This window comes from Pseudonaja textilis, chromosome 1 (genome assembly GCF_049901715.1).
Source record: "Pseudonaja textilis isolate UNSWEBS1 chromosome 1, rPseTex1.2, whole genome shotgun sequence".
NCBI lineage: Eukaryota > Metazoa > Chordata > Lepidosauria > Squamata > Elapidae > Pseudonaja > Pseudonaja textilis.
In genome coordinates, this window is record NC_141990.1 from 78,344,438 (window position 1) to 78,369,938 (window position 25,501).

A 25,501-nucleotide genomic window follows, 5' to 3' on the forward strand; every position below is an offset into this window, starting at 1 on the left:
TCATCCTGGTTGCTCTCTATATTTTCTAGAGCCTCAACATCTTTTTTATAATGTGGTGACCAAAACTGGATGCAGTTCTCTAGGTATGGTCTTACTAAGGCTTTATAGAGTGGTATTAGTACCTCACTTGATCTTGATTGTATCCCTCTGTTAATACAGCTTAGGATTGCATTAGCTTTTTTGGCAGCTGCTGCACACTGCTGGCTCATATTTCGCTGGTTGTCCACTAAGACTCCAAGATCCCTCTCACAGTTACTGCTATTGAGACTGGTTTCACCCAGTCTATATGTGTACTTTTGGTTTTTCTTGCCTAAGTGTAGGACTTTACTTTTCTCTACACTGAATTTCATTTTGTTAGATATGGCCCAGTGTTCTAGTCTATCAAGATCCAACTGGATCTTGAGCCTATCTTCTTGAGTGTTAGCTATTCCTGCCAGCTTAGTATCATCTGCAAATTTGGTAAGTTCCCCTTCTATTCCCTCATCTAAGTCGTTAATGAAGCTATTGAAGAGTTCTGGGCCTAAGACAGAACCCTGTGGCACCCCATTGCTTACTTCCCTCCATGTAGTTTAGACCTATTAAGCCAGGTTTTTAGCTTCAACACTTTAAAGAGCTGGTGAAGAGCTCTGTGATTAATTATCTTTCAAAGATAGAATTAACAGATGGAATTAGCTAAATTATTGGAAGATTAAATGGATTCTATTTACAACTGATGAAAGAAAAAGAGTCTTGCTTGTAAAAAAGTTGACTATTGGTCTCCTATACTATTGGAAAATTTCAGTATTAGTATTAAATCTTATAGAATGATCACATACATCAATGAAACAGCTTTAATTAAAAGACAGACTTCTTCCAGCATTCTCCAGCAGATGTCATCATGAGACAGCAGAATGTGATTAAAAATGTCATGGTAAAATAAAACAAGTATTGTAGGTTTTTTTAGGCACGTCAAAACAAATCATAAGACAGAAGGCAATGCTTAAAAAGGCTGTATTTTTATTCTTCAACATAAAGTCAGAAACAGTATAAACAGCAAAAAATACTAAACATCAATGCAAACAAAAATAATTTGTTCTAAAATAGGTATTCACAGTACTTTTCTGTACATAAGCTTTTCTCAAACATCAGGTAAGCCAAGGAAGATATCCCATATTGCAGTGCAGCACTTGAAAGCTTTAAATGAGATGTATGCTTAAAAATGACAGGATAACCTTCTATCCTTGCCAGACTGAAAAAAACCAAAGAAACCCAAATGGGTCTGGTATCACATGTGACACTGCAATTTCCTAATGGCAAGGATATTCAAAAAATGCTAGTTAAATAAAATGAGCATTTCTCTGGAAATGTGAGCCATTACATTTTTTAAATACTTCTATTCCATGGTGTGAGCTTCACAGCTGCGAAGCAGTAATGGCAGGGTAAAATATTTAACATTGTTGAATTTTTACACTACAGGAAATGGATGATCTATTTTCTGATGTCAATTGAATTAGTAAAATACTAAGCTTGTTAAATGGATACACTGCTCTAACCAATATCTATGTCTCTTAAAAATAAATTATATCAAGTTATTACCTCAGCAGTAACGTAATTTTATTTTAAAGAATGGATTTTAAAGAATGGCTAAAATCCTATTTTAATGTAATGAGGCAAAAGTCATTTCTTCTATCTTGATTCTCTTTTCTAAAAATATAGCCAATTCACAATGCTTGGGATAAAAATAACAATAACCTAGGCTGTGTTTAGAAATTCTCATGATGTATCATCCCATACTTCCTATCATGAACTCACCAAGCCAGTTTGAGGATTGTGAACTTCGAGGTGTTTGTTGTATAGAAATGGCAAACAATTACATGGGCTTTCTGAGGAAGTTGGCTTCCTTTGTGTCAACTCACTAAATCTCCTCCAAATTAGCCACTCCCTGTTATTATATGGAATTAACAGCTATTTGTTGCTGGTCCATGTAGTAATCACCTTTACTACATGAAGAGAATACAACTCACCTAGTTCTTCTTTTTCTTCTTTGGAATGGGCATGCGCTAGCGTAACACATGGTGGATTTTAAATAAATCCTGTGAGGTCAGGCAGAAAAACAGACAATATCTCTTTACATGAAAGCTGTAAACATTTTGGTCACAGTCAAATAACTGTGCACCATGAATAGTTTTCTGTAAAATGGGAAAAAGACATTTCTGGTTATTTTCTATACATGCAAACAAAAGAAAAATCTCTTATCACTACTCAGAAAAAAAATTACAAAATTGTACACAGTGTAAGGTTTTTTTTCCTTCCCCATTAAGTCATCTGGCATTTCTGTAGTAATAAAGATGGCCTTATTCCAATTAAAACATTGTGCTTTTTTCCTTCTAAAGGTATATTGTCAGTGTCTTTGAGATGCAATGTATTTGTTTCTTCACAATCTGTAAGTGTACTTCCCTGCAGCTATGCTTAGCGTGTATGTGTATATACAAACACACACACAGCCACAAAAATAACTTTGCACACTAAACTTTGTCCTGAGAAAAGGGTATTGCGGGTCCTAGCATCTTAAACCAAGACAAAATGCAATGGCTTGCAACTTTTAAGTTCTTATTATGTTTGTTATCTCTGAGGGAATATCTTTTCTTTAAGCCATAAGAAATTTCTTAGAATCAAGCATCAACCACAAATTTAAATTGAAACATTTTTGTTAATAATGATGGCCGAAAGTTATTGATTACAAACTGTTGAGGTACTTCCCAGTGACCCTTGTTCTATCAACAAAGTTAAGAATATGAGTGTCCTTTCAAGCTAGATTCCTCCCATAATCTTAACTGTGAGCCTCAAACAAATAAACGAAATCCCTCAGGGAGCAGTGATGGCTTCCGAAATCATTAAGAGGGACAAGCCCCCCCCACCTTTTCACTAGTTCTTTTTCTTGCCTAGTACCTTCATGTCACCCCCATCCTATTATAGACTGTTCTTTTGTGATCATTTTTTTTAACAATGTAGGAGGCAATCTTTGTATGGAAGCCTCTGCTGAATCAAAATCCTTTTGAAAACGGAAGTTTTCTCAATCCAACCAACTAACATCAAGTAATTTTTAACAAGCAGATCAATTATTGGCATATAACATCATTAAATAGGTCATGTATAAAACTGTATAAATATTCAAATTAATCTATAATTGGGTCTTGGAAGTTCCTTTGGCTGCTTAATGATCTCAGGGAAAAAAGTACTTTATTGCATTGTAATATGCTGTTTTGCATCAGCTTTGTATGGAGAGAATGTATACATATCTAAAGATACAGAGAATGCCATTTTACTGAATATCTAGATCTTGTGGGGATGGGCGGAGAGAAATCTATGTTATTTCACACTAAAAAGTAAATGATATGCAAAAACAGGTAATCCTTCATAATTGAGCACCACCAGTTCATTTATTTATAATTGATTGATTGAAAAAAGTAATTGTTTGTTGTACTGTCTTTTACAATGAACAGCACTTTGGTACTCACAAATAGTAAAGCAGCACTGTCTTTCAAAAACCAACACTACTATAACACCCAATGTAATGTGGCATGCAAATCCACAATTGCAACCCTTATTGATTTTGCATTCATCCAATGGCAATCTTGTTTCAAATATGAGTAGCACAGTAATGTCTGGCTACAAAGGGTAGTATTACAACAAGGAACTTTATAAAACATGGAATATGACGCTTATATTCATTCATATTTTAAGCACTATAATAACCACCTCTGTAGTACCAGGATTCCAAATTGCTGGACATTATAAATCACTGAACAAATTTCAACTAAATTGGTTATCTAACAACATAACCATCAAACCCAAGCCACCAATAAATTGGCTATAAAACAAATGTAATCGTTAACTTCACGGCACAAAAATAATTTGTCCTTTCAATAGACTTCTTTACATAATAATTTTCAGTGACATATGTATGTCAGATTCCAAAGGCTAATTGCTCTTGGAGTTAAATAAGGTCTGTTTAATTGCGGTCGTGTTCTATATCGTTTAGACTGAGCTGAGTTTAACAAGGCCACGCACTGAGTCTTCATGCAGTGAATCCTGGCTAACCAGGCTGAGGCTGTGCACGGTGCGGCTGTGTGTCAGGGCATATCCAAGGGGCAACATCCCGGGTGGAGCTTCTTCAGGAGTAAGAAACGGATGATTTTCAGGATCCTCTTTTAATGGTATCATTTCTGACAAGCTTGTTTCTGATGTGAGATTTGGGATGGAAGAAGGTGGTGTTGGTTGTCCTAGTGTCACCATAGCACAGGGAGCACCAAGAGTATTTTTCCCTGGTAAAGGCAGCTCTTCACTACTTAGGCTGGGCTCGCTCTGGAGGAGTGGGGTAGCAGCGGCCTGCAAAACGAATTTAGTGCTTTGAATGCACTGATCTTGATCACACTGAAGAATGGAAGGGTACCAAAATAATATACAAAGCATGAAAGATACAGAGGTGGAAGGGTATGGACAAAAGAGGAATGGGACATAAAGAGAAAGAAAAGAGTTATTAATTACACTTCCTTGTTAAACTGACCAAGACATCATGTACAATATATTGATGAATTCCAGAGAAGTGAAAGTATATAGTATGAAAAGTATGTGCCAGATAAAATAATTTATAAACATGCTAACTTTCTTCCCACAGTACATTGATGTTTATGTATTTCTGTGTAGATCTTGTAGTTTGGCTCTGCATCCTTATTTAAGGCTACGGAAAGAGCTTTCAACACACAAAGTCTGCAGTTCTCTGTATATATGATAATCTGTACACATTCAAAATTTATGCTTCCATCAATTTTCTAGCAATGAGAAGAGCTCAGCAACTTCATAACTCAGCAGCTTTATCTGGGTAAAAAGCACATTATAGAATATTTAAATGAAAAGAATCATTTAAACCACAAAGTACAATCTCCTGCACAGGACAGGAATTCAAATTAATAAATCCCACATAATGCCTGTCTAGAATTTGCTTAACATATTCATTGAAGGGGAGACTACCATCTTTCTGGATAACTGGTTCTTCTGCTGAACTGCTCTTATGTTGTTTTTTTTCTAATATTTTCACTTGGTATCTGCCTTCCTGTCACTTAATCCACTTTTTCATGTCCTGTCCTATGAAAGAAGAAAGAACAGATCTTGATCGTCTTCTGTGTAACATCATCTTAAAAATGATATCATACGCCCCAGAGTCATATTTTTTTCCAGCTAAACATATCTAGGTTCTTTCAGTCTTTTTCATAAGGCTGTTTTTAAGCTCCTGATCATTGTCTTCCTTCAAACTTTGAATATTGAATTCTCCTTAAAGTGTATTTCCAGTATCATAGTACTTAAGATAGGAATTGACCAAAATAAAATAAAATGGAACAATTATTTTCCATAATTTGTTAATCAGACTTTGTTGATACAATTTAAACCCTTCATTTGTCTGTTTACAGTTGCATCATTATTCCAGACACTATTTAGATAAAATTTATTAAAATTATATGCCACCCAACTTAATGACTCTTAAGTGACTCAACAATCAAACAAAGAAATTACTATAAAATCAATAAACATAAAGACTTAATATTAAAGATGGTGAGTGTGACAAAGAGCCAGGTCTTTCGCAGCTCTTCTAATCAACTACTGTTCCAAAGATCATTTTCACAAGTGCTGTTAATAAACATGAATTAGAATTAATCTTCCAGCACCTTTTCAGAACTAATAATTTTATTAAAAGGCATAAACTTTCATGAGTTGCACATAATTTCATCAAATGTAGCTTGCAAAAGCTTTTTTTCTTTTAATAAAATATATTTTCAAAAGCTATTCCTTCTGGTTTTTGGCCATGGAAGATTAGCATACCTCCCCTTCTACAATGTCTACATATCTCTTATTGTAACACCAGATTGTTGGGGGCAATATGCTGATTCTGTAAACCACTTAGAGAAGGCTGTAAAGCACCATGAAGTGGTATATAAGTCTAAGTGCTACTGCTATAAGTGTATTTGATTTTTGTTCTGTAACTGAAGAAAACTGAACTTGTCTCTGTTGAATGTAAGGTTAATTTCAGCCGAAGAGGCATACATTTTAAATAAACATAGTGTGAACAGCCATAATGTAATATATCTGATTTCTGTGTAGCACAATGTGAGAATCCAGACTATTATGCTTATTGAATAAGGCATGGTTAAGTAATCTTAACATATTTCATGAGCCAAGGCACTGGCTGTATCTCACATTTATACAAGGTCAGAAATTGTAAAAAAAAACCAAAACACTTTCTTCTGCTCCTTTGAAGAACTGCAATTTCCTGAAATATACAGCACATTCTATTTAGGCGCAGAACATTCTTGTGAAATGAAACCATTCTTCTATTTGAATTTACAAATTTACAATAGCAATACTGAATGCCCCTTTCTACTGTAGATAGAGATTACACTGATATTCAGCATATGCTTGGTTTGGTTAATCAGAACATAAATCTATGAATGCTGTATTATATTATTCAAATATATGAGATTATTGGTGCCACACACAAGTCAATACAGGACAAATTCATCACAATATGATATAATAATAGTCATATAGACTGATGTCAGTACCACTGTTTAATTTCCTTAAAATTATTTTAAAAGTATACATTTTGTATATTATTGATCCAAAAATACAAGATCTATGTTATACAAAAATCATTATATTACTGTCATTTAGTTAAGTTTTAGGCATTAAAAAATGTTTACTTTCATAAGTGTTTAATTTTGTATGCAGTTTACTGTACTTGAGCCTCAAACCAGGAAAGCACTTAAGCTGATGTAATTCATAAATCATTCTGAAAATATTTACGCTCCTATAGCTGCTTTAATACAACGCTACAAATAGAATCAAATTAAACTGAGAATCATCTTGTCCTTTAGTGATGATGATTCATATACTTTTCAAATTAGATTTAAATTCTGTCAAAATCTTTCTAAATTGTTAAATATTAGAACTAATGCTGATTAACTATTAATAGATTAATAGACAAATAATCCATACAATGCAAATAAAGTACCAACCACTTTCAGACAAATGTATCCTATTGAAAATAGTTTTTTATTTAAAACATGGATAATTTATTAGCTATCTTATTTGTAATTAAGTATTTTAACTATTAAAGTTGAATATTAAATATATGTTAGCTACTTCAGTTCCATTGCTTTTTTATAAAGCTGATACAAAATAGAAACAGCAATATTTTAAAGGTTGTTTTTATTTCTTTTTAAAATAACAGCACTAAACAGATTTTTTGAACTCTTAATTTAGAACACAAAAACATATCTACTAATTGGATTATAATCCAAGGAACATTTCTGCAGCATCAAAGATGAGTCCATTTTACTTTCTGGCTAGGACTGAGATAAAAAGATAATTTTATTCTACCATATCTAAAAGTTTTCAAAAATAAATTGCAATTAAGCATTACAAAATCAATACATTTATTTTTCCATGTTGTGTGTCTTGGTCAATGATTGGAACCACTGGAATTCTACATCAATGAGTGAAAAGGATTGAAAGGGACTTGGAAGAAATATAAAAAGTATTGAACTTATGAAAAAGACTATTTTGAAAAAGGGAAATAAGTAAAACAGAACAAGTAAAAAAAAAAGAACAGCATATTGTAGCGAATATTTCATGGGTTCCTATCATGCTGCATGAAAGCTACCTCCGTTTCATGCTGTTACAGAAGCCCTTTTTGTAATACAGAAAAACAGAAAAATATGCAAAGGGTTATGAAATATTGAGGCAAAAGGGACTCATAAAAACATATGCTTTCTTTGTGATAAATAGGTTCACTGAGATAGTGGCTGTTAAGATGGCATTGTGGACCATTCTTGTTGATGCAAATTATAATAGCTTTTCTATTAATCAGGTTTAAAAGATTAGAGTCTGTCAAACTAAATAAACCTGATTTGATAGCTATTGCTTTAAAACTGTAAATACTGCCTGTTCAGTTTATCCACAGTTTTGGTACAGTAACAGAGACAGTAACATGCTTTCTGGTGGGTCATAGCATTTGGGTATGTATGTATATGTGTAATGTTTTATCAGCTGAAAGGGATGCTTCCTGCAGTGGCAGTTTTTTTTCTTTTTCCCCTCACTAGCATTTTATTTTTTTTAGTCTTCAAGTATTTTACCTTATTTATAATGTTTTTAAATATTTTCTTTTTGGGGGGGTATCTACAGAATAATGACATCGAAATTACAATTAACAACAAATCCATATTATAAGGATCTGGGCTGAATCTGTATTCAGCTTTAATTGAAGAACTATCCCAAATTTAAAACAGAAAACGATGAAAGAGCTCTGTAAGATTAAAGTGCTTAAGAAGAATATAGACATCACAGGACAGATAAATGAGGTACTGACATTTCCAGGACTACATACCGTAGTATTAAAATAATCCCAGTTCCAGGAATTTTTAAAGAAAATACATATAAATGCAGCAGTAACACATATTTCTAAAATATCTAAAATGTTTTCTTGAACATAATAAAAAAGAGGTGAATTAGTTATGAGGAGATGGCACAATCCACAACGCTGAATCAAGAATAACCTTTGTAATTCTGTGGAACAACTGAGTGAGTGTGGATTGCAGTCTCAAATACTAATGAAAAAATGTTTAGGAAACATGACTTTTGGTGAGTGAGTGGAGTCTCATGGTGTATTTTATGGCATAAAAGAACTAGTTAAAGAAATGATGGAGTACTAGCAGTGTACTAGGATGGGGATAAAAGCAAAATATACTACCAACCTTCAAAAAGGAAAAGGTGATCCTGTCAATTACCACCTGGTTAATCTAACTTCAGTCCCCTATTAAAATAATGGAAATATTGAGAGAGAAAAAAACCATAAAAACCCAAATATTTTTAAACATTTAGGCAGTGAAGCAATGGGTATTTAAAGTAATATTAATGCAGGTTTGATGTTCTAATTTTTCCAATTATACTATAAAGATTTTACATGAAAATTATATAGATGGATCAAAATATAATTAAAATATTTCATATTTCTACTTTACAAATATATCTGTGGCATAAAAAGAATTACAGGTAGTCTTTGCTTACTGACCATGATTGGGACTGCCAAATTTGTTGCCAAGTGATGCAGGTGCTAAGTGGAAAACCACATGATGGCAATGGACTCCCAACTTCACCTCCATTTTAAGTAAATCTCTGCAATCATTGAGTGAGACATTATACACAACTGTGACTTATGATTTCACTTCTATGTCCTCTATGCTGCCTGTTGGAAGCCAGCTGTGAAATATACAAATGGCAATCATGTGATCATGGGATGCTGTGACAGTCATAAATGAAAGGATTGCTTATAAAACGGGATTTTTTTCAGCCATTGTAATTTCAAATGGTTGCTCAATGAGGCAGTCAGTAAGCAAGGTCTAATCTTCATATTAATTTAAAAACTATGCCAGATCAGTTAGTTGCCTGGTTTTTACGATAAAGTTAGTTTTTCAGATGGAAGGGGATATTTAAAAGTGCTGTAATGGAGATAATTTACTTTCATCATTCATCAATTAGAAAAATAAAGCAATAAGGGCTTATCAAATTTGCAATGTTTCAACAGATTTAGATACTGAGAACAATGAGAGTGAAGTGGCATGAATAATTAATTTAGAGGAACTGAAATTATTTGGAGAGTAGACTAGTTTGAAAGGATCAAAACTCTGAAGTCATAACTAAAACATATATACAGTTTGAAATGATCATCATCACCAAACCATCACACTTCACTGGAACATGTTAGACTATTGAATTTTTCTGGAATTTTGTTCCCAGATTTACAAATATTAAGATTATAAATTAACAGTACTATGTTACAATACATAATGACAAACATCATGATGCTAAAGACACATATGAAATCACTGTTATTTTAAATCATTTTCCCTATTTTGACTATTTAACTGAACAAACATACATACCAATTTAAATCTATGGTAACAAATAAAACACACTGGCTTACAATGAAAAGTCTGAAAACAGACTTGTTTTCAATATTGCCTGTTCTTTACTGGTCCTTAGAAATTGTCCCTGGAGAGCCAATTAGGTAATAATTCATGGCTTAATAAAATGGGGAAACTAAGAAGAACTTTGCTGTAAGGCATAAAAGAAAAGAGGCAGTTACTTACAAAGAGTTTTTCCAGGCTGAGCTTTTATTGTATAATTCCCTAGTATATTCTATATTTTAATAGAGCTATGAATATTATTTTCCTATCAAAATTTATTTTTTATATCTACCAAAGGAAAAATGTCTTGTAATCTGATGATACCAGAAATCTTGTGCTGTGATCATACAGTAAAGCATCCCTTGAATATTATCATTGGGAAGTCTACAATAACAAACCATCATTTTTGTATCATATAAGCCACAACTTATTCAAACTTATATAAATGTCCATGTGCGACCATTTAACGATAAGTTTTAATAAGTTTGTATTTAATTCAGAATTTATTTTCAGATGGAGATTTAAAAATAGCATTTAAAATAAGAATATCTGATTTTTAAAAATCCACATGATATGCCATATGGTCTCCAATATCAAAAAGTTAATAGGTTATGTTGTGTTTAAAATATTTCTATCATTTTATTTTAACCATAAAACTTTGACTTTGCTTTTTTTCCTAAATTTCATAGAAGCAAACTGTTGGCTAGAATTTTTGGTTAATATAGGTTTGAATTAAAAAAAAATATTTGGAAGTCTTTAAAATATTTTGTTAATATTGCCTTTTTGAGAAATATCTAAAGGCTCAGAAACTATTGTTCAAATGAAATCAAATGGCTATACCTCTTAGTTTCATCATATGCAGTGTTATCAGAACATATGCTAATTTCATTGCAAGCCTTTAACTGAATTTACAACTATCATCACAAAAATATATAATTCTATTATTTATCTCAGCAATACATATAATATTTTACTGGCTAAAACCAGTAGTTGATCAATATTATGAGACTTCATTCAAAAAAAAAAGTCTTAATGCTGATTTCATCTCTATTTTGGGGAGTGGGGAAAAAAATAAAAAATGATTTACATTATGGATTATCTATTTCCTTTAGTAAACTCTAGTTAAGAAAATACTGATTAAGTTGCAAGCTAAGGAAATTATTCTGTAATAATACAGCCATATTAAATTGATCTGATACTCTACTCTTGAGCTGGTACTGAAAGGAGATTTCAGTAGCTGGTACTGCAAGGAGAAGCATACAAAGGAAGAACAGCAAAGAAGAATAGTTTATTGAGAGTATAGAAAATGTAGATCAGAAAAAATAATAGTACAATTATGAGCCCCAAATGACCACATCAAAGACTAAACCAAGAAGTTGACTTCTTCAAATTCTTTCTTCAGTTTACATGTGGAAACCATAGTTGTAAGTGTGAGATTTCTTTACAACATGCAATAAAGGCAAAAAAGTAAAATTATAGCAAAAAAACCTGGCATAACGGATATTAAAATAAGATGACACCTAAAGTCAATTTTAAATAACAAATTTATTAACATTTTCTTAGTTTCATTTGACCTACACACTTCTGCCTAAAAATGGAAATATGCAATTATTACTATGACAGAAAAACCAAAATAGAGAAAAAAAATAAGCATAAAGTATTTTAAAGTAAATCCATTCATTTCTAGAAATATTTTATTTTCCTTTTATACACTTATAGATTCAATGAGTCTCTGTTTTAAATAAGGATATATAAAACTATGTTATGCATTTAGTAATACTATAAAAGAAATTACTGGTACTAGAGTCAATAAAATGTTTGATAGTTAAAATATAACAAATTTGATATTCCTGGCAGATATAAAAATGATCAATGAACCCACCTGAGAAATCATTGTTCAAGAGAAAATCCTTATATTAATGTTATATAAAATATAAAAAAATCACATAACTATAAAAAGATGTACTATTACTGTACTTCACTAAAATGAAAAAAATTTAAAGGTTTGGGATTCAGATTTTTTTCTTCGTTTGAAGTCTATAAATAGGAGTAAAAATATACAAGTATTGACACAATTTTAACATACTAAACACAATTAGTATATTAAATTAGATACTTATTAGAATGCAATTCTAATTAGGATTCTTTTTTTAAATAAAAACATGAGTTAAAAATTTGCAGTAGTTAAATATAGTGGCTTTCAGAATGGTCACAAGAAATTCAAACTATTCTGTTGAAATATTCATAGTGTCATGCTAAGCTGTATAGGAAATCCAAGGTAGCAAGAATTTATGCAGAACAGCCAGTGGCATTTAATGTAGACAAATTAAAAAAAACAATAAATGCCTTATTGAACATCCAAGCATCAAATCCAAGCATTAAGATAGGCAAAGTTTCCACAATGAGAATTTCTCTATTAATTATGTCAATCTCAATTTAGATTACTAAAATTTTTAGTGTTCTTATAGTATTTTTTAAAATTTTGCATTAATGCTTATTACAATTTTGTCATCATAGAAACTATTACAGTATATTCATGGAAGGCTTTTATTGTAAAGTACTGGAAGGATGCAGCTTAGACTTATTCTCAAAAAAGCAGAAAAGAGAAACATTCAGAGTTCTTGTTCAACATTATGGGATGGTTCCTACCATATTACTCTGAGACTGTGTGGCCCCATACATTGTAATGCCATTTGAGGAAGCTGCTGGCTGAGGGGTATCTGGTTGGATAAATCCTCTTCGGTCAATTAAACTATAGAAAAAATACAAAGTTCTATTACAAATAATTCTTATCAGATAATAATGAAGCTACCTTTAAGACAAATAGTTTCATAGCTTCTTAGAATGCAGTAGCATGCACAAGTTTAGGTACTTCTGGCAGAAATTGTATATTTCAATGAATTTTTAAGTTGGCAAAACCTATACATGGTACAAAATTAAGTACATCATCTTTTTGCAGATTTGCTCTTCATTATTATTATTGCCTTCCTGATGCCTTATAGCACTTTATGAGTTAGGTAAAAACAGTGTGAATAAAAAACTATTTTAATTTTGAAAATGTTTGCCCTCACAATTTACATAAAGTGATCATTCTAACTCAACAGTATACATTATATTCATCTACTGCATGTCCCTGTGAAGTTATTAATACTAATTCCAACTTTCCCTGTAGTTTAAATAGGCTTGTTCTTATCTAGTTTGCTGTATGACTAACTAGTGGTACAGTATGTACTGCAGATAAATTTGAAAATAGATGTCCAAATCAAATTAACAATTTCTGCTTGGAATATTGTGATTTCAAAACTATGGTTATGCATTGTTAAATTGTAATCATTCACAGCTGGACAGTGAACCAAAAATTATTGTTGAAAACCAAAAAAAAAAAAAGCTAGCTGATTTTTCCATCAAGCTTTATTCAGTTTTTGCTGCAGCAAATTAAATCAGTTGTGCCTAGATTGGTATACTATAATTTTCCCAATGTCGTATTAGTTGCAAACCATAAAGTTAATACCACCAGAGGATTCAAAGGTTATATCACACCTATAGCAAGTTACATTGTGAGTTACATATACCTGACTTGACTAACACACAAAGGTACAATAAAAGAAAAAGAATACTGAATGATTATATTAAATCTCTTACCTAGGAGAAATGGGCCCACAAAGTGCTGAGCAACAATTAGCACAAATGTTGCCATAGCTATAAGGATTGAAGTTTTCTTTGCCTCTTTTATTTGACCAAGATCCCTTGATCTATAAAGAAATGAATACTAGTGCGTTAATCTTCATTTTTAATAGCACTCTTTGGTTTATAAGTGTTTTTTATTCTAAGAAAAAAATAATGTATCAAATTATGAGCAAAAATAGTGTATCAAATTATGAAGCTCCATGAGTTCTGTGACTTGAACCTTAATTTATTTTTCCCATTTCAATACATCGTTTGATACATAAAATCTAAGCACATGTTTTCTGTTTCATGCTGTCAATCAAACACTTCAAAGGAAAAAATAAATCAATGCGTCATCTCTTCTCCAAAGGGACATTCCAGAAACATCTAGTGCTCATCTACAATAGAATACATGTAATGGGTTCATTCAATTTGTCTTCCTTACAAAGTGCTATATTTCATATATCCAGTGCAGTTCAGGGTATGAGTGGAATCCTATGGATGGGATCTCCTCTTTCCCCATTTTCCCATTTTCTTCACAATTAAATATAGTTTAAAAAAAACAAACTTTACTGAATATACAACTAAAATAAGGAACAAACACATACACGACATAGGAAAAAAATGGAAAAAACCCACAAAAAATAAACAAATAAAAGCAAGCAATTCCATTATCAACAGTTTGTGGTTCCTTATTTGTTATTATTGGTGTCATATTTACAAGTAAATCTTAATGCAAGTATGTAATTACTACCTCCTTTACAGTTAACATTATTTACTAATATATTTCCTATCTTTGTCTATCCAGTCATACCAACATTCCCAGCTTTTGTAATATTCTGATGATTTTTTATCCTTCAGTGCTAAGGTCAATTTATCCATCTCTGCACAGGTTGCTATTTTCTGAATAATCATTTCCTCTGTTGGAATATCAGCTTGTTTCCAACACTGTGCAAAGGCTAGTCTAGCTGCAGTATGTGCAATATTATATTTTTAGCTTTTTTAGGGAATTTGTCTATCAAATATCCCTAATAAGAAAAATTCTGGTTTTAATTCAATTTGCTCCGCTGTTATTTCCTCCAACCATTTTTTGATTCTGTGCCAAAATCTTTGGGCTTCAGTGCAGGACCACCACATATGAAAGAATGTTCCGTGTTTCTTTTTACATTTCCAGAAATTCGGATTCATGTTAGGAGACATCTTTGCTATTCTCAAAGGAGAAAGATGCCATCTATACAACATTTTATAGGCATTTTCTTTATATGTTGCTGATTTTGTGATTTTATTATTCCTGATCCAGACCCTTTCCCATTCTAATAATGTAAAGCTACGTCCAATATTTCTACTCCAAACTATCATATTGCCTTTGACTACTTCCTCCTCTGATTCTACCTCTAATAGTTATAAAATTTGGTTATATTTCTTTTTATATGGACCTAGTAAAGTTTTATCTAATTGCTGTAACTTACTGTAAATTCTGAAACTTTTTTTATCCTGTCTGTATCTATTTTAAATTTGCAAGTACACCCACCGGTTTACTCGTAGCCCTTGTTCTTGGTGATCTTGCCATGGTTTTAAAGCTCCTTGTGCATCCAGAAGGTCTTTGTATTTTATCATCTTGTTGAGATCCAAATTATTTGGATGTATCATCGCTTCCATCGTTGAGATCCAAATTGGGATTTTTAGATAATGCTTTTTCTTTATTTTATTCCAGTTAGCCAATAGTTTCTAATTATATGTCTGTGGAAGTAATTCTGTTTGGTTTTTCCCATGTCTCATAAGAATGCATGCCACCCCCTCTGTAAATCATGGCCTTCTAGGAATAACATTCTTTTATTTGACAAATTTACCCACTCTTTCAGCCATAGTAAAGAGGCTGTGCTATGATATAATTCCCAATTTGGGAGTGCCATACCCCCTCTGCTCTTCATGTCTTGCATTGCTTTTAAATTTATCCTCGATTTTTTCCTTTGCCAAAGAAATTTTGCGATTATCCTATTAAATTCCACAAAGTAGTTTTTTATTGGTATTGTCTGGAACAAATAAATAAATTTAGGGAGAATGGTCATTTTAATGGTAGCAATCCTCCCTAATAGGGAGATTTGCAGTTTAACCCATAACTCTAAGTCTTTTTAAACCTGTTGTAGTAATTTGCTATAATTATTTTCCATTAAAGTTTTACACTGAGCCGTCAGCCAGATTCCTAGGTATTTAATTTTTTTAACCACTTGTAGTCCCATTGCCTTTTCCAATTCTGTTTTTCTGTTAGGTTTTTAGTTATTAATTTCATTTTTCCCTGTTAATTTTAAGTCCTGCAACTTTCCCAAATTGATCTAGCTCTTTCAACAGTTCTTGACCTGTTTCAATTGGGTCCTCTATGAAAAAGACCATGTCATTTGCAAATGACTGCAGTTTATATTCTTCTTTATTTTTAAACTCTTTATTCCTGGGTTCTGTCTAATTCGTGTGAGCAGTGTTTCCAAAGATAATATGAAGAGCAGGAGAGATAATGGACATTCCTGCCTAACTCCTTTCTCAATAGTTGAGACAGCAACTGACCCAAAATAATCTGGTGGAAGCAATCCTAACCCAATCCAAACTATGGAAAATGTGTGTATTAAATTCTCAAATCTTTTGTAAAGTTTCTTACATAATTATGGGGAACGTAATTAATTATCATTTACCAAGCAGACAGATCCTAATCTATATTTTAAATATTAGAGAATTTTCTGACAACTACATTGTCTTTTAGTTATTCAGTATACTGCCAAGTTACTTCTGATCATCTTCTTAAGCTTGGGGAAGGCGAACATTCTCTAGCTAGGCCAGCATCTTACTCACATTCTTTAAAACTGCTTTTTTCAATTAGAATTCTGTGAGATTACAGCTCTCAGTGAAATTTTTTATGCTACATACAATTCAGCTACCAACCTACCATGTTGTTTTGTTGTTGTTGTAAATGTTCAATGTGGATTGTGTAGGTTAGAAGTTAAATGTATTGTGAAGTTTTCACAGTTTTTATATTTTTTACTGCCGGAATTCCATGAGATCTGAAAATTATTTCAAGGGTACCTCTAGGGGAAAAAAAGATTGCGGAAGGTTGCTCTAAATATTAATGCTGTCATTGTGATTTCCTAGCCTAAACTCCATTTAATTAAGACAAAGTCACGTTCAGTGATTTTACTGTAGAACTGCGTCTTAACTATGCTTCGTTTCTTGCCAAGAAGCTATCAAAAAGTAGTTATATGCATTAAATAGACAAAAATAGGACAGCACACTTGAGTGAACTTTGCAACCTTTAAAAAAATATATAAAAGCAGACAGTGAAAATGGAATACATGAAATCATTAGATGGAGACAAATTAGAGCAAGAGAGGGGAAACTTACATCCTCATTGGTTGTTTGATTGGAGCTGATCAAATAAGTATGAAAACCTGAGAGCCCAACAATGGACCAAACGGAGAAGAAACACACCACAGCTTCTAGGACGGTGATTGAATGTCAAGGTAATATTAAAAGTCAGTGAAGATAAAGGCTATTGGCAACAACAACTAAATGAACATTTTTTCTTACAAATCAAGATTATCACTCAGGATCACTATTGTACTTGGAAACAACAGACATGCCATGTTTACTAGCACACTGTGTTTGAAAAGTTCCACATTTTCCTGAAGTATTTGATTAAATTAGTAACTATGCATGCACATACACATAAAAAAATCCTATAAAATGTCCAGCTTACCACCCTGTAAACTTAAGAGTTGTGGATTTCACTTGAAACCAGTTTTGGAGACAGACATTATAACTTGCCCAAAAGGGCAGGATTAGAATAAAACATAGTATTGTTTAAAATTAATTTGTTGTAAAATAACCCATTTAATTAAATTGAATTCTGCACTTGCATATTCCAACCAATCTCCCACAGGCCACTCATTTACACAGAAACATGCAGGTACACGCATGCATATACATACACTCATATATAGTTACATACATGCATACAGTTTCAAATACAGAGATCCACAGCATATGAAAAAACAGTGTCAGGCCACCATGATGCCAGCTGTCCCTTTGATTGGTGTATCATGATATTACAGGCATGAATTAAAGAGGGTAAACTGTCACACAATGACACAACACTGCATTTGTCCTGCTGAAAGCATTGGATCCCAATATCTCTTGACTTTTAATAGGAACAACAAAACAGGGAAAGAAGGGAGAAAGGAAATGGTATATAAAGGTGTAGCTGCCATGGTAAAGGAAAAGGGAATGAAAGCATAGATCAAGCAATGAGAAGAGATAACTGAACAAGGATTGAGGACAGAAATCCTGTTTAGGCCCTACCAAAGGGTTAAATTCATCAGGCAAAGGGTAATTTCAGGAAATCCTCAAAGATATTTATACTTTTGACCAGTGATGTTACAGCCACTGAACCCATTCAGTGATATTTGCTATTCTTCTTTACAGTCAAATCAGAAAGATCCTCCAGTTCATAAATAATTATTTGTGGGGGCGGGAGAGGGAAATAGTCTTCTTATTGGATTAATGCAGTACTTTACCATTTAGTCAGTTTTGTTCTTCTATGAAAGTTAAACAGATGGTATGTGGGAGGAAATAAGTATAGCTTATTCTAATATGACTTATTCTAATATATTGACTTCCAATATATCTTCTCGGCCACATAAAACGAACATGAGATATACCAAAGTATATCAAAGTGAATGAATCAAAGTGAATGAATAAAAAGAAGAATATCATAACGGCTTTAACTTCAATGTGTTTCCCCTTGGCTCAGCTTTTGATATGCTTCTTTCTTACTGAATTTTTCTTTCTAGTATTTTACTTCATGGCATTTTCTAAATAATAATAGTACAACTACAAATCTGATCTCTGAAATGTGGACTCAAAAAGGCACAGCGGATGGTAAAACAACGGCCAAGTCTTTTTCTTGCAAATCACCGAAGGCAATCCATTCATAGAAAAAGAGTAACTCTTCTTTGTACTGGAGCTACAACTTCAAAATTACTATCTATAGCAGACAAGATGTAATTTGATGTTATTTCTACCTTATTTTAGATGTAATTTTTAAAATCCTCTTTGCCCAGAATTTTAAAGAAATTTTGCTGGAGGAATGCACAAATAAACATTTTTCATGGATAAGGAAACAAACAGCAAACAGGACTGGAACATAAGGCCCAAATATTTTATTACTGGGTTGTTGTTTTTTAGATATGTTTAATACATTTCTGTATGGCTGTTGCCAGCCTGGTTACTATAGAAAGTCTGTACGCCACAAATTTCAAAACCTTTGAATATTTTAGTATTTGCTTACAAAAACCAAATTTCTGAGGACAGCTAAATAATATGCGAAATAACATACCTATCCCTGTATACTTCATGTTCTCCTCCCCATATTTTAACTGTATTTATTATTATTACAATTAGTTTATTGTTATTCATTATTTTATCAGTTTTAAGGTCAATAAATCCAATAAACAAATAAAATATACCTCAGATTTAAATATCCACATACTCAGTTTGGTCTAGTGCAGGGGTGTCAAAGTTGATTTCATGGAGGGCCGCATCAGAGCTGTGTTTGACCGTATGTGTGTGTGTGTGTGTTGCTGGGGTGGGCGTGGCCAGATCGACATCATTCACTGAGGCTCCGTTTTCAGCCATGATGGCCTCCTGCAGGCCTCTCCTAGGGAAAATGTAGCTCGAAGGCCTATACTCGGGGCTCCTTTTTCGCTGGCAGAGGGCTGCAGAAAGCCATTGTGGCTGAAAACAGAGCCCAGACAGACCGCACACAGCCTTCCTGGGCTCCATTTTCATTGGCAGAGGACTGCAAGAAGTTGTTGCAGCCAAAAATGGAGCCTGGGAGGGCTGTGCACAGCCTCCCCGGGCTCTCTTTTTGCTGGCAGAGGGCTGCAGAAGGCTATTGTTTTCACTGTCAAGAGGCACTGTGGGCCGCTTCTTCACTGTTTCCAGAACAGCCCCATGGGCCAGATATAAGCACTGGTCTTGTGATAAGGCACCAGTCTAGAAACCAGGAAACTGTGAATGCTAGTCCTGCCTTAGCCATGAAAGCTGTCTGGATGACTTTCAGCCAGTCACTCTCTCTCAGCCATAATATCAGGCTTGGGCAGTGAGCTGGGCAGTCAATTCCCAATACACCCAATGGATCAATACTTGTTTGATCTGAAAAAAGTATATTCTGCACTTGTGGAAAAACACTAGGAAGAAAACTAAAGTATCCATATCATTAATATAGTACACCAGGTATTGGCAACAACACTTACATGCACCACTATTATCTACTCAGTATTCTTGTTAGTTAACAATTACCAAGAACAAGAGGTGAAGCTGTTGCTAGTATGTTGCACTGTTCTTCATAACTCAATTTTATGCACTTACAATAATGCATAAAATGGAAGTGATATTTAAATTTCTTAACCAAAAGCTGCCTATCTCCATCTGAAAAGAAAACATTTTTCTCTCCATTCAACCACACCATAAGTACCAGAAATCCAATCATATTCTTGCAATTGATCAGAACCTATTAACCATTGTGCTACATGTTAGATTGGTGCAGCCAGGGCAAAATAAACAATCTTGGTCATTAAGCTATGATATTCAAATATTATTGACAAATGTTATTATGTTACATGATAACATGTTAGTAAACTTGAAACTATGTAACAGTGCAACTATCCAAGATTCTGAATACGAAAAGCTTATTATACAAATTCATGAAACAAAACACCTCTACTCTCCAACCATTTATATTTTGCAAATAAGCATGAAGAAGAACTGAATGGAATTAGATATAATGCAAAGCAGTTTTGGTGACACAAGCAATAAATAAGGAGCATGCCGTCATAAAACAAGAGAAGCAAACAATCTATAAATATTCTCAGGAGGCTAAAAGTAGAACCATAAAACCATAAGCCCATATATGCTCTTAAAGACTAGATTATACTATTATTCTTACTTTAGCTCTCTTTGAAGACCTCAAATCCACTGTATCTTCAACATTTCTAATACTTATGTTTTTATTGAGCATGGAGTGCTGTTCTTTCCTCAATTATTATTCTGTTTCAATCAACTTGATAAAATATGCAAATATTTTATTTCAAAAATATTTCAAAATTGTGTGTGAATTCTTATAAATTTATTAAACTTCATAAATGTATTTTAGTTTATATCCGGAACTTTAATCATTTGAAAATATATGGCTCAATCCTACAAACTTTGTGTAAAATAAAATCCCTGCCCCGTTATCTTTTAGGATCAAAGTTCCTCCAAAATTACTATGAAAAAATGAGAACAAATGATAGAAATAAAGGATTACTTCTATTATATGTATATCTTTTGTTTACACATGGAATGGATGGACTATATGGTAAAAAAAAATCTCTGTTATTAGTGATGGAATTATATATAATTAAAAACAGAGAAAAAGAGAGTAGAGAGAGAATAAATGGTGATAAGGAAATTACTAAATTGTAATGCAACACATAGGAAGGATTCCTTTTACCAGTTTCTTTTCTTTTCTTTCTTTCTCTCCTTCTTCCCTCTTCCTTTCTCTCCCCCCACCCTTAGGTTGCTAGCCCCTAAATGCAAATGATGAATGAATGAATTACTTATTGTTCCTGTAAAGTAATCAACACATTTGGCATCAATAATCCTTTTGTTCAGAACTTATAAAAAGCTCTTTCATTTTCAGGGAATGGAAAAGCATAATAAGAAAGAACTGTGATTCTTTTAATTGGAGGCTACTACATTATTTACAAACAGTGTTTGAACAGAAGCTATTAGGTGTTTATACTTCAGTATTTGTGCTTAATTAAGTAATGTTTAGCTGTTTAATGGCTGAAAACCTTTTATTTGCTACCTTATAATTTCCATTAAAATTTGTAGCACTCGATGCTCGCTATTGTGTGGAGATGTTATCCTAATGTTTCTAGATGTATGCATTGCTTAAAATGTAATATATTATAAGAAAGCAGCGTGTATACCTATGGGCTTTCTTCTGAATTTACAGGGTTTCAGGGGTCAAATTGAGAACCCATGAATGATATATATTTTTTATTCATCACTCCAACACAATAGCAGAATCAATACCATGAGAACCTACTGAGGTAGAGGGAAAATAGCAAGTGTCATGTAAACCTATAAAAAAGTATTGCACGAGCACGTTCCTGGTTTTCTGCTCATTCTCTGAGAATGCCTATTAAATATTGAATAGAATAGAATTCTTTATTGGCCAAGTGTGATTGGACACACAAGGAATTTGTCTTGGTGCAAATGCTCTCAGTATACATAAAAGAAAAGATACATTATTATAACAGGTTTTCTTTTGGATACTTTAGCACCTAATGCACATTATGTGAGGAATTTTTATTTTACAAAGAACCATTTTTTGTGTGATCTATCATATTCCTACATAAGCTAAGGGATAAGTCTGAAACTGCAAACTCGTTTCACTATCTCATCAAAAATGATTAAAACTGTACTACAAAAATATTCTGGCCATTAAAATTCATAGGCCAGCTTTTTCCAACTTGGGGTCTTCCTGATGTGCTTGGACTTCTGCTCCCATAATTCTGAACCAGTAGAGATTAGTCATGCTGGTTGGGGATGTGGGAATTGAGATGCGGGAATTGAGATGCCATTGCTTTTGAAGAGCAACTTGATGGGAAAATCATATATTACGTGTAAAACTGTCATATATTTTTATATAAACTCACAGAAATGAACTTCTTAGTTTTAATTTAATTATTTCATATCCATTAATTTAAAAAATCCATTAGCTGCCAGCAGAAAGCAAATAGAAGTATATCTAAATATTAATTCTTTAAAAATTATTCCAACAAAGATAGATGTATTTCAGTGAAAGGATATCTTGCAGGACTGTCTTTAAGTGCAGTTAAAAATCTTGTTTTCTGAGTTCCTGTAAAGATAATACATGTCAAATACAGTGAAACTATAAGCATAAGAGAAAGTATCTGAAAACCCAACATAAAATTGTATTTTCAAATAATCATAACACATAATTTGTTTAAACCAGCCTTAAAATGTTGATGAAACTATTCAATTAAAAAATAGAGAAAGTAAAATCAGAATTGCATTTGCAGGATATTTTCTCAGTAACACCAGGTTAATGTCTGCAGGCATTGGTTACATATAAATAAGATTCATGGTTTCCTTCTTTGTACTATCCTAATATGGAAACAAAATATTTCAAGCTCAGTTTTCTCCATAAAAAAATGTGCTTACTGATTTATTTTTACTCTCACGCACACAAAAAATGTTTTGGCTGGATCAGGAGATCTTTAACTACAGTTTGACCCAAATTCCAAGCTTTTTACAAATTCCTTTGGAGATACTACTAGGAGATATGAGCAGCCAGCAGTAAATTTCAGTTTAATGAATTCAAAGCCCCAAGTGCATTACTTATTTATTAGATTCATATTTAGCTGAAATTAAAAAAAGACTCTTGGCCATTTTATGGAATTCTTGAGTGCCCTTTGAAGAACTGGCCACAACAGCATTTTTGGAAATGAGAGGCTGGATTCAGCCTTTTATCTCTTTTTCCATCGATGGTAGCATCTCCCAAAATAAAGTATCAAATTAGTTTATGCTACTAAACAAACAAACCACATCTGCCATTGGGCTAACATGAAACAAAACTCTAGCAGCTAGCTGATTCCACTTTTAACTAAAAGTATATCATATGATTTTATACAGTTTAGTATATGTGTATTATTTAACTTTACAGCTCCCATTTTGTCTTCACAACAGGTTTGTGACATAAATTGGGCTGAATGATAATATTTAGATCACTCAATAGCTTTCCATCATCAAGTGGTAACCTGAAGATGGTCCCCTCAAAGCACTACACCATACTGACTGCTTATTTGATTAACTATGTACCTGAACTAGAATTTGTTAAGATTGCTTCACTGAAGCAATCAGGGACCTTAATTTCTACTGACAGCCTACTACTCAATGAAAAGAGAATAAAGACAATAATAGCAAATTATTCTTTTATATAACCTAACTTTAAGAGCTACACAAATAAGAAATAATGAAGAAAAAAAATAGCTGGCAAGGATCTGAATTAACAAGAAACTTTTACAGTTGGAAATAAGGTTGAAGGCCCAACAAGGAATACTATTGGAGGTAAAGGGGGAGGTTCTATAAAGATACAGCTATCCTAAATGATCAAGATTAAAGTTAAAATTTAATCGCAAGGAAATGACTACATACAGAATCTGATTTTACTAGCATACTTACGATGGATGATGTGGGTAATAACGAATGCAAATATAAAAACTGTCAGAAATGACAGAGATAAAATAAACATATAAAAAAATCTGTAGTTTCTTTTCCCCACACAGTTGCCTACCCAGGGACAATGATGATCAAACTGTTCTGAAAGAGAACATAGAAGGAAAAAAAAGAATTCAGTTAGGGGAAAAAAATGGCTTAAGTTCTCATTAACATATGATTTGTTACATATTATGCTTATGCCACCGTTATATATAAAGTAGTCTTAAACAATACTTCACTTCTGTGCAAGCCTTCTCTAATTAACCTATATACTTCACTTTTTGTTTTATGTAATATTAAGCAGGTCTTTCTCTTTCTTAGTCCCTGGGTGTATATACCAACAATGTTCATTTTTTGAATTTACAAATTCCCCTTTGCTTAGCTGAAATAAATGTGTTTACTATATAAGTTCTGAAACTAGTTTCTGACTATCTTTGATGGGCAGCAGAATTTTTACTTCACTTTCAGACTTCAGCAAGCATTTATTTGGTTGAGTAAATCATCTGTTTCAATAACTATTTTTGTTATTTGTTTTATTATTTTCCTCCAAAAGCATACACTGAATATTTGGGGTAATTTTCTACAAATATTTTAAAGCAAGTAAATTAAACTTTATTAAAATGATAATTTTTTATTAAAATGTTACCCAACTACTTAAATTTAACAGCTTTACTCCAAATATCCTATAGCAAAGGTGTCAAACTCGATTTCATTGAGGACCGCATCGGGGTTGTGTTTAACCTCTGGAGGGGCAGGGGTGTGTGTCACTCATTGAGTCTCCGTTTTGGGCCGCGATGGCCTCCTGCAACCCTCTGCCAGCGAAAACTGTCTCCCTGAGGTCTGTTTCACTGGCAGAGAGTTGCAGGAAGTCTTCGCAGCCCAAAACAGAACCCGGAAGGACCACGCACAATTCTCCTGATCTCCCTTTTCGCTGGCAGAGGCACCGTGGGCCTGTCCTTCACTGTTTCCAGGGCAGGTCTGCAGGCCAGATCTAAGCACTCTGCGGGCCAGATTTGACATCCCTGTCCTATAGTATTGAGTTTGACATCCCTCTCCTATAGTATTGTTAAGGAACTTGGGAATATGTTTATTAACTCTTGCAGATATTTTTAATAATGAAACATCTTGAGCTGATTCTGCAGCTATCATACTCTTAAGACAGGTAGTTAAAGATTGGAAAGGGTGAAGGTGTTCTTTTGGCAGGTCCAGAAGCAGTTTTTGTATTTGCCCTTTGGAACAACATTACTATCCCACCCTCCCAAAGTGAGATTGGCCCCCAGCCCAAGATGGAAAGGCCCTTTATTAGGGCTGGGAATCTCATGGGTGGGTATATATATTTAATAAATAAATAAACAGCCCTTTTCTCTGACTGATTAGATGAACAGAACTGGCTTTTGTTTACAAATATTCTAAAAGCATTTTTATTTATTTTTTTTAATTTTTATTTATTTATTTATTTAGATTAGTCAATCGCTTATAAGATAATAGGTATAAGTACAGTA

General features: G+C 33.0%; 1 protein-coding gene across 5 annotated transcripts in view; it reads right to left on the minus strand.

Annotated features, from left to right (window-relative positions):
• Positions 1–979: 979 nt before the first annotated feature.
• Positions 980–25,501, minus strand: part of ZDHHC14 (zDHHC palmitoyltransferase 14) — a 60,608-nt gene continuing 36,086 nt past the window's right edge. For 2 of the 5 annotated variants that reach the window (XM_026705047.2, XM_026705046.2), the window contains exons 4-9: positions 23,964–24,101; positions 22,569–22,617; positions 17,052–17,154; positions 13,641–13,750; positions 12,648–12,750; positions 980–4,368 (exon numbers count right to left, since the gene is read on the minus strand). In XM_026705047.2, coding sequence (XP_026560832.1) covers positions 4,018–4,368; positions 12,648–12,750; positions 13,641–13,750; positions 17,052–17,154; positions 22,569–22,617; positions 23,964–24,101 — 854 coding nt within the window. In that variant the 3' untranslated portion in view covers positions 980–4,017. Of the gene's footprint in view, positions 4,414–11,091; positions 11,242–12,647; positions 12,751–13,640; positions 13,751–17,051; positions 17,155–22,568; positions 22,618–23,963; positions 24,102–25,501 lie in introns of those variants that run through there. The other 3 variants (XM_026705045.2, XM_026705044.2, XM_087939150.1) reach the window with 2 other exon arrangements.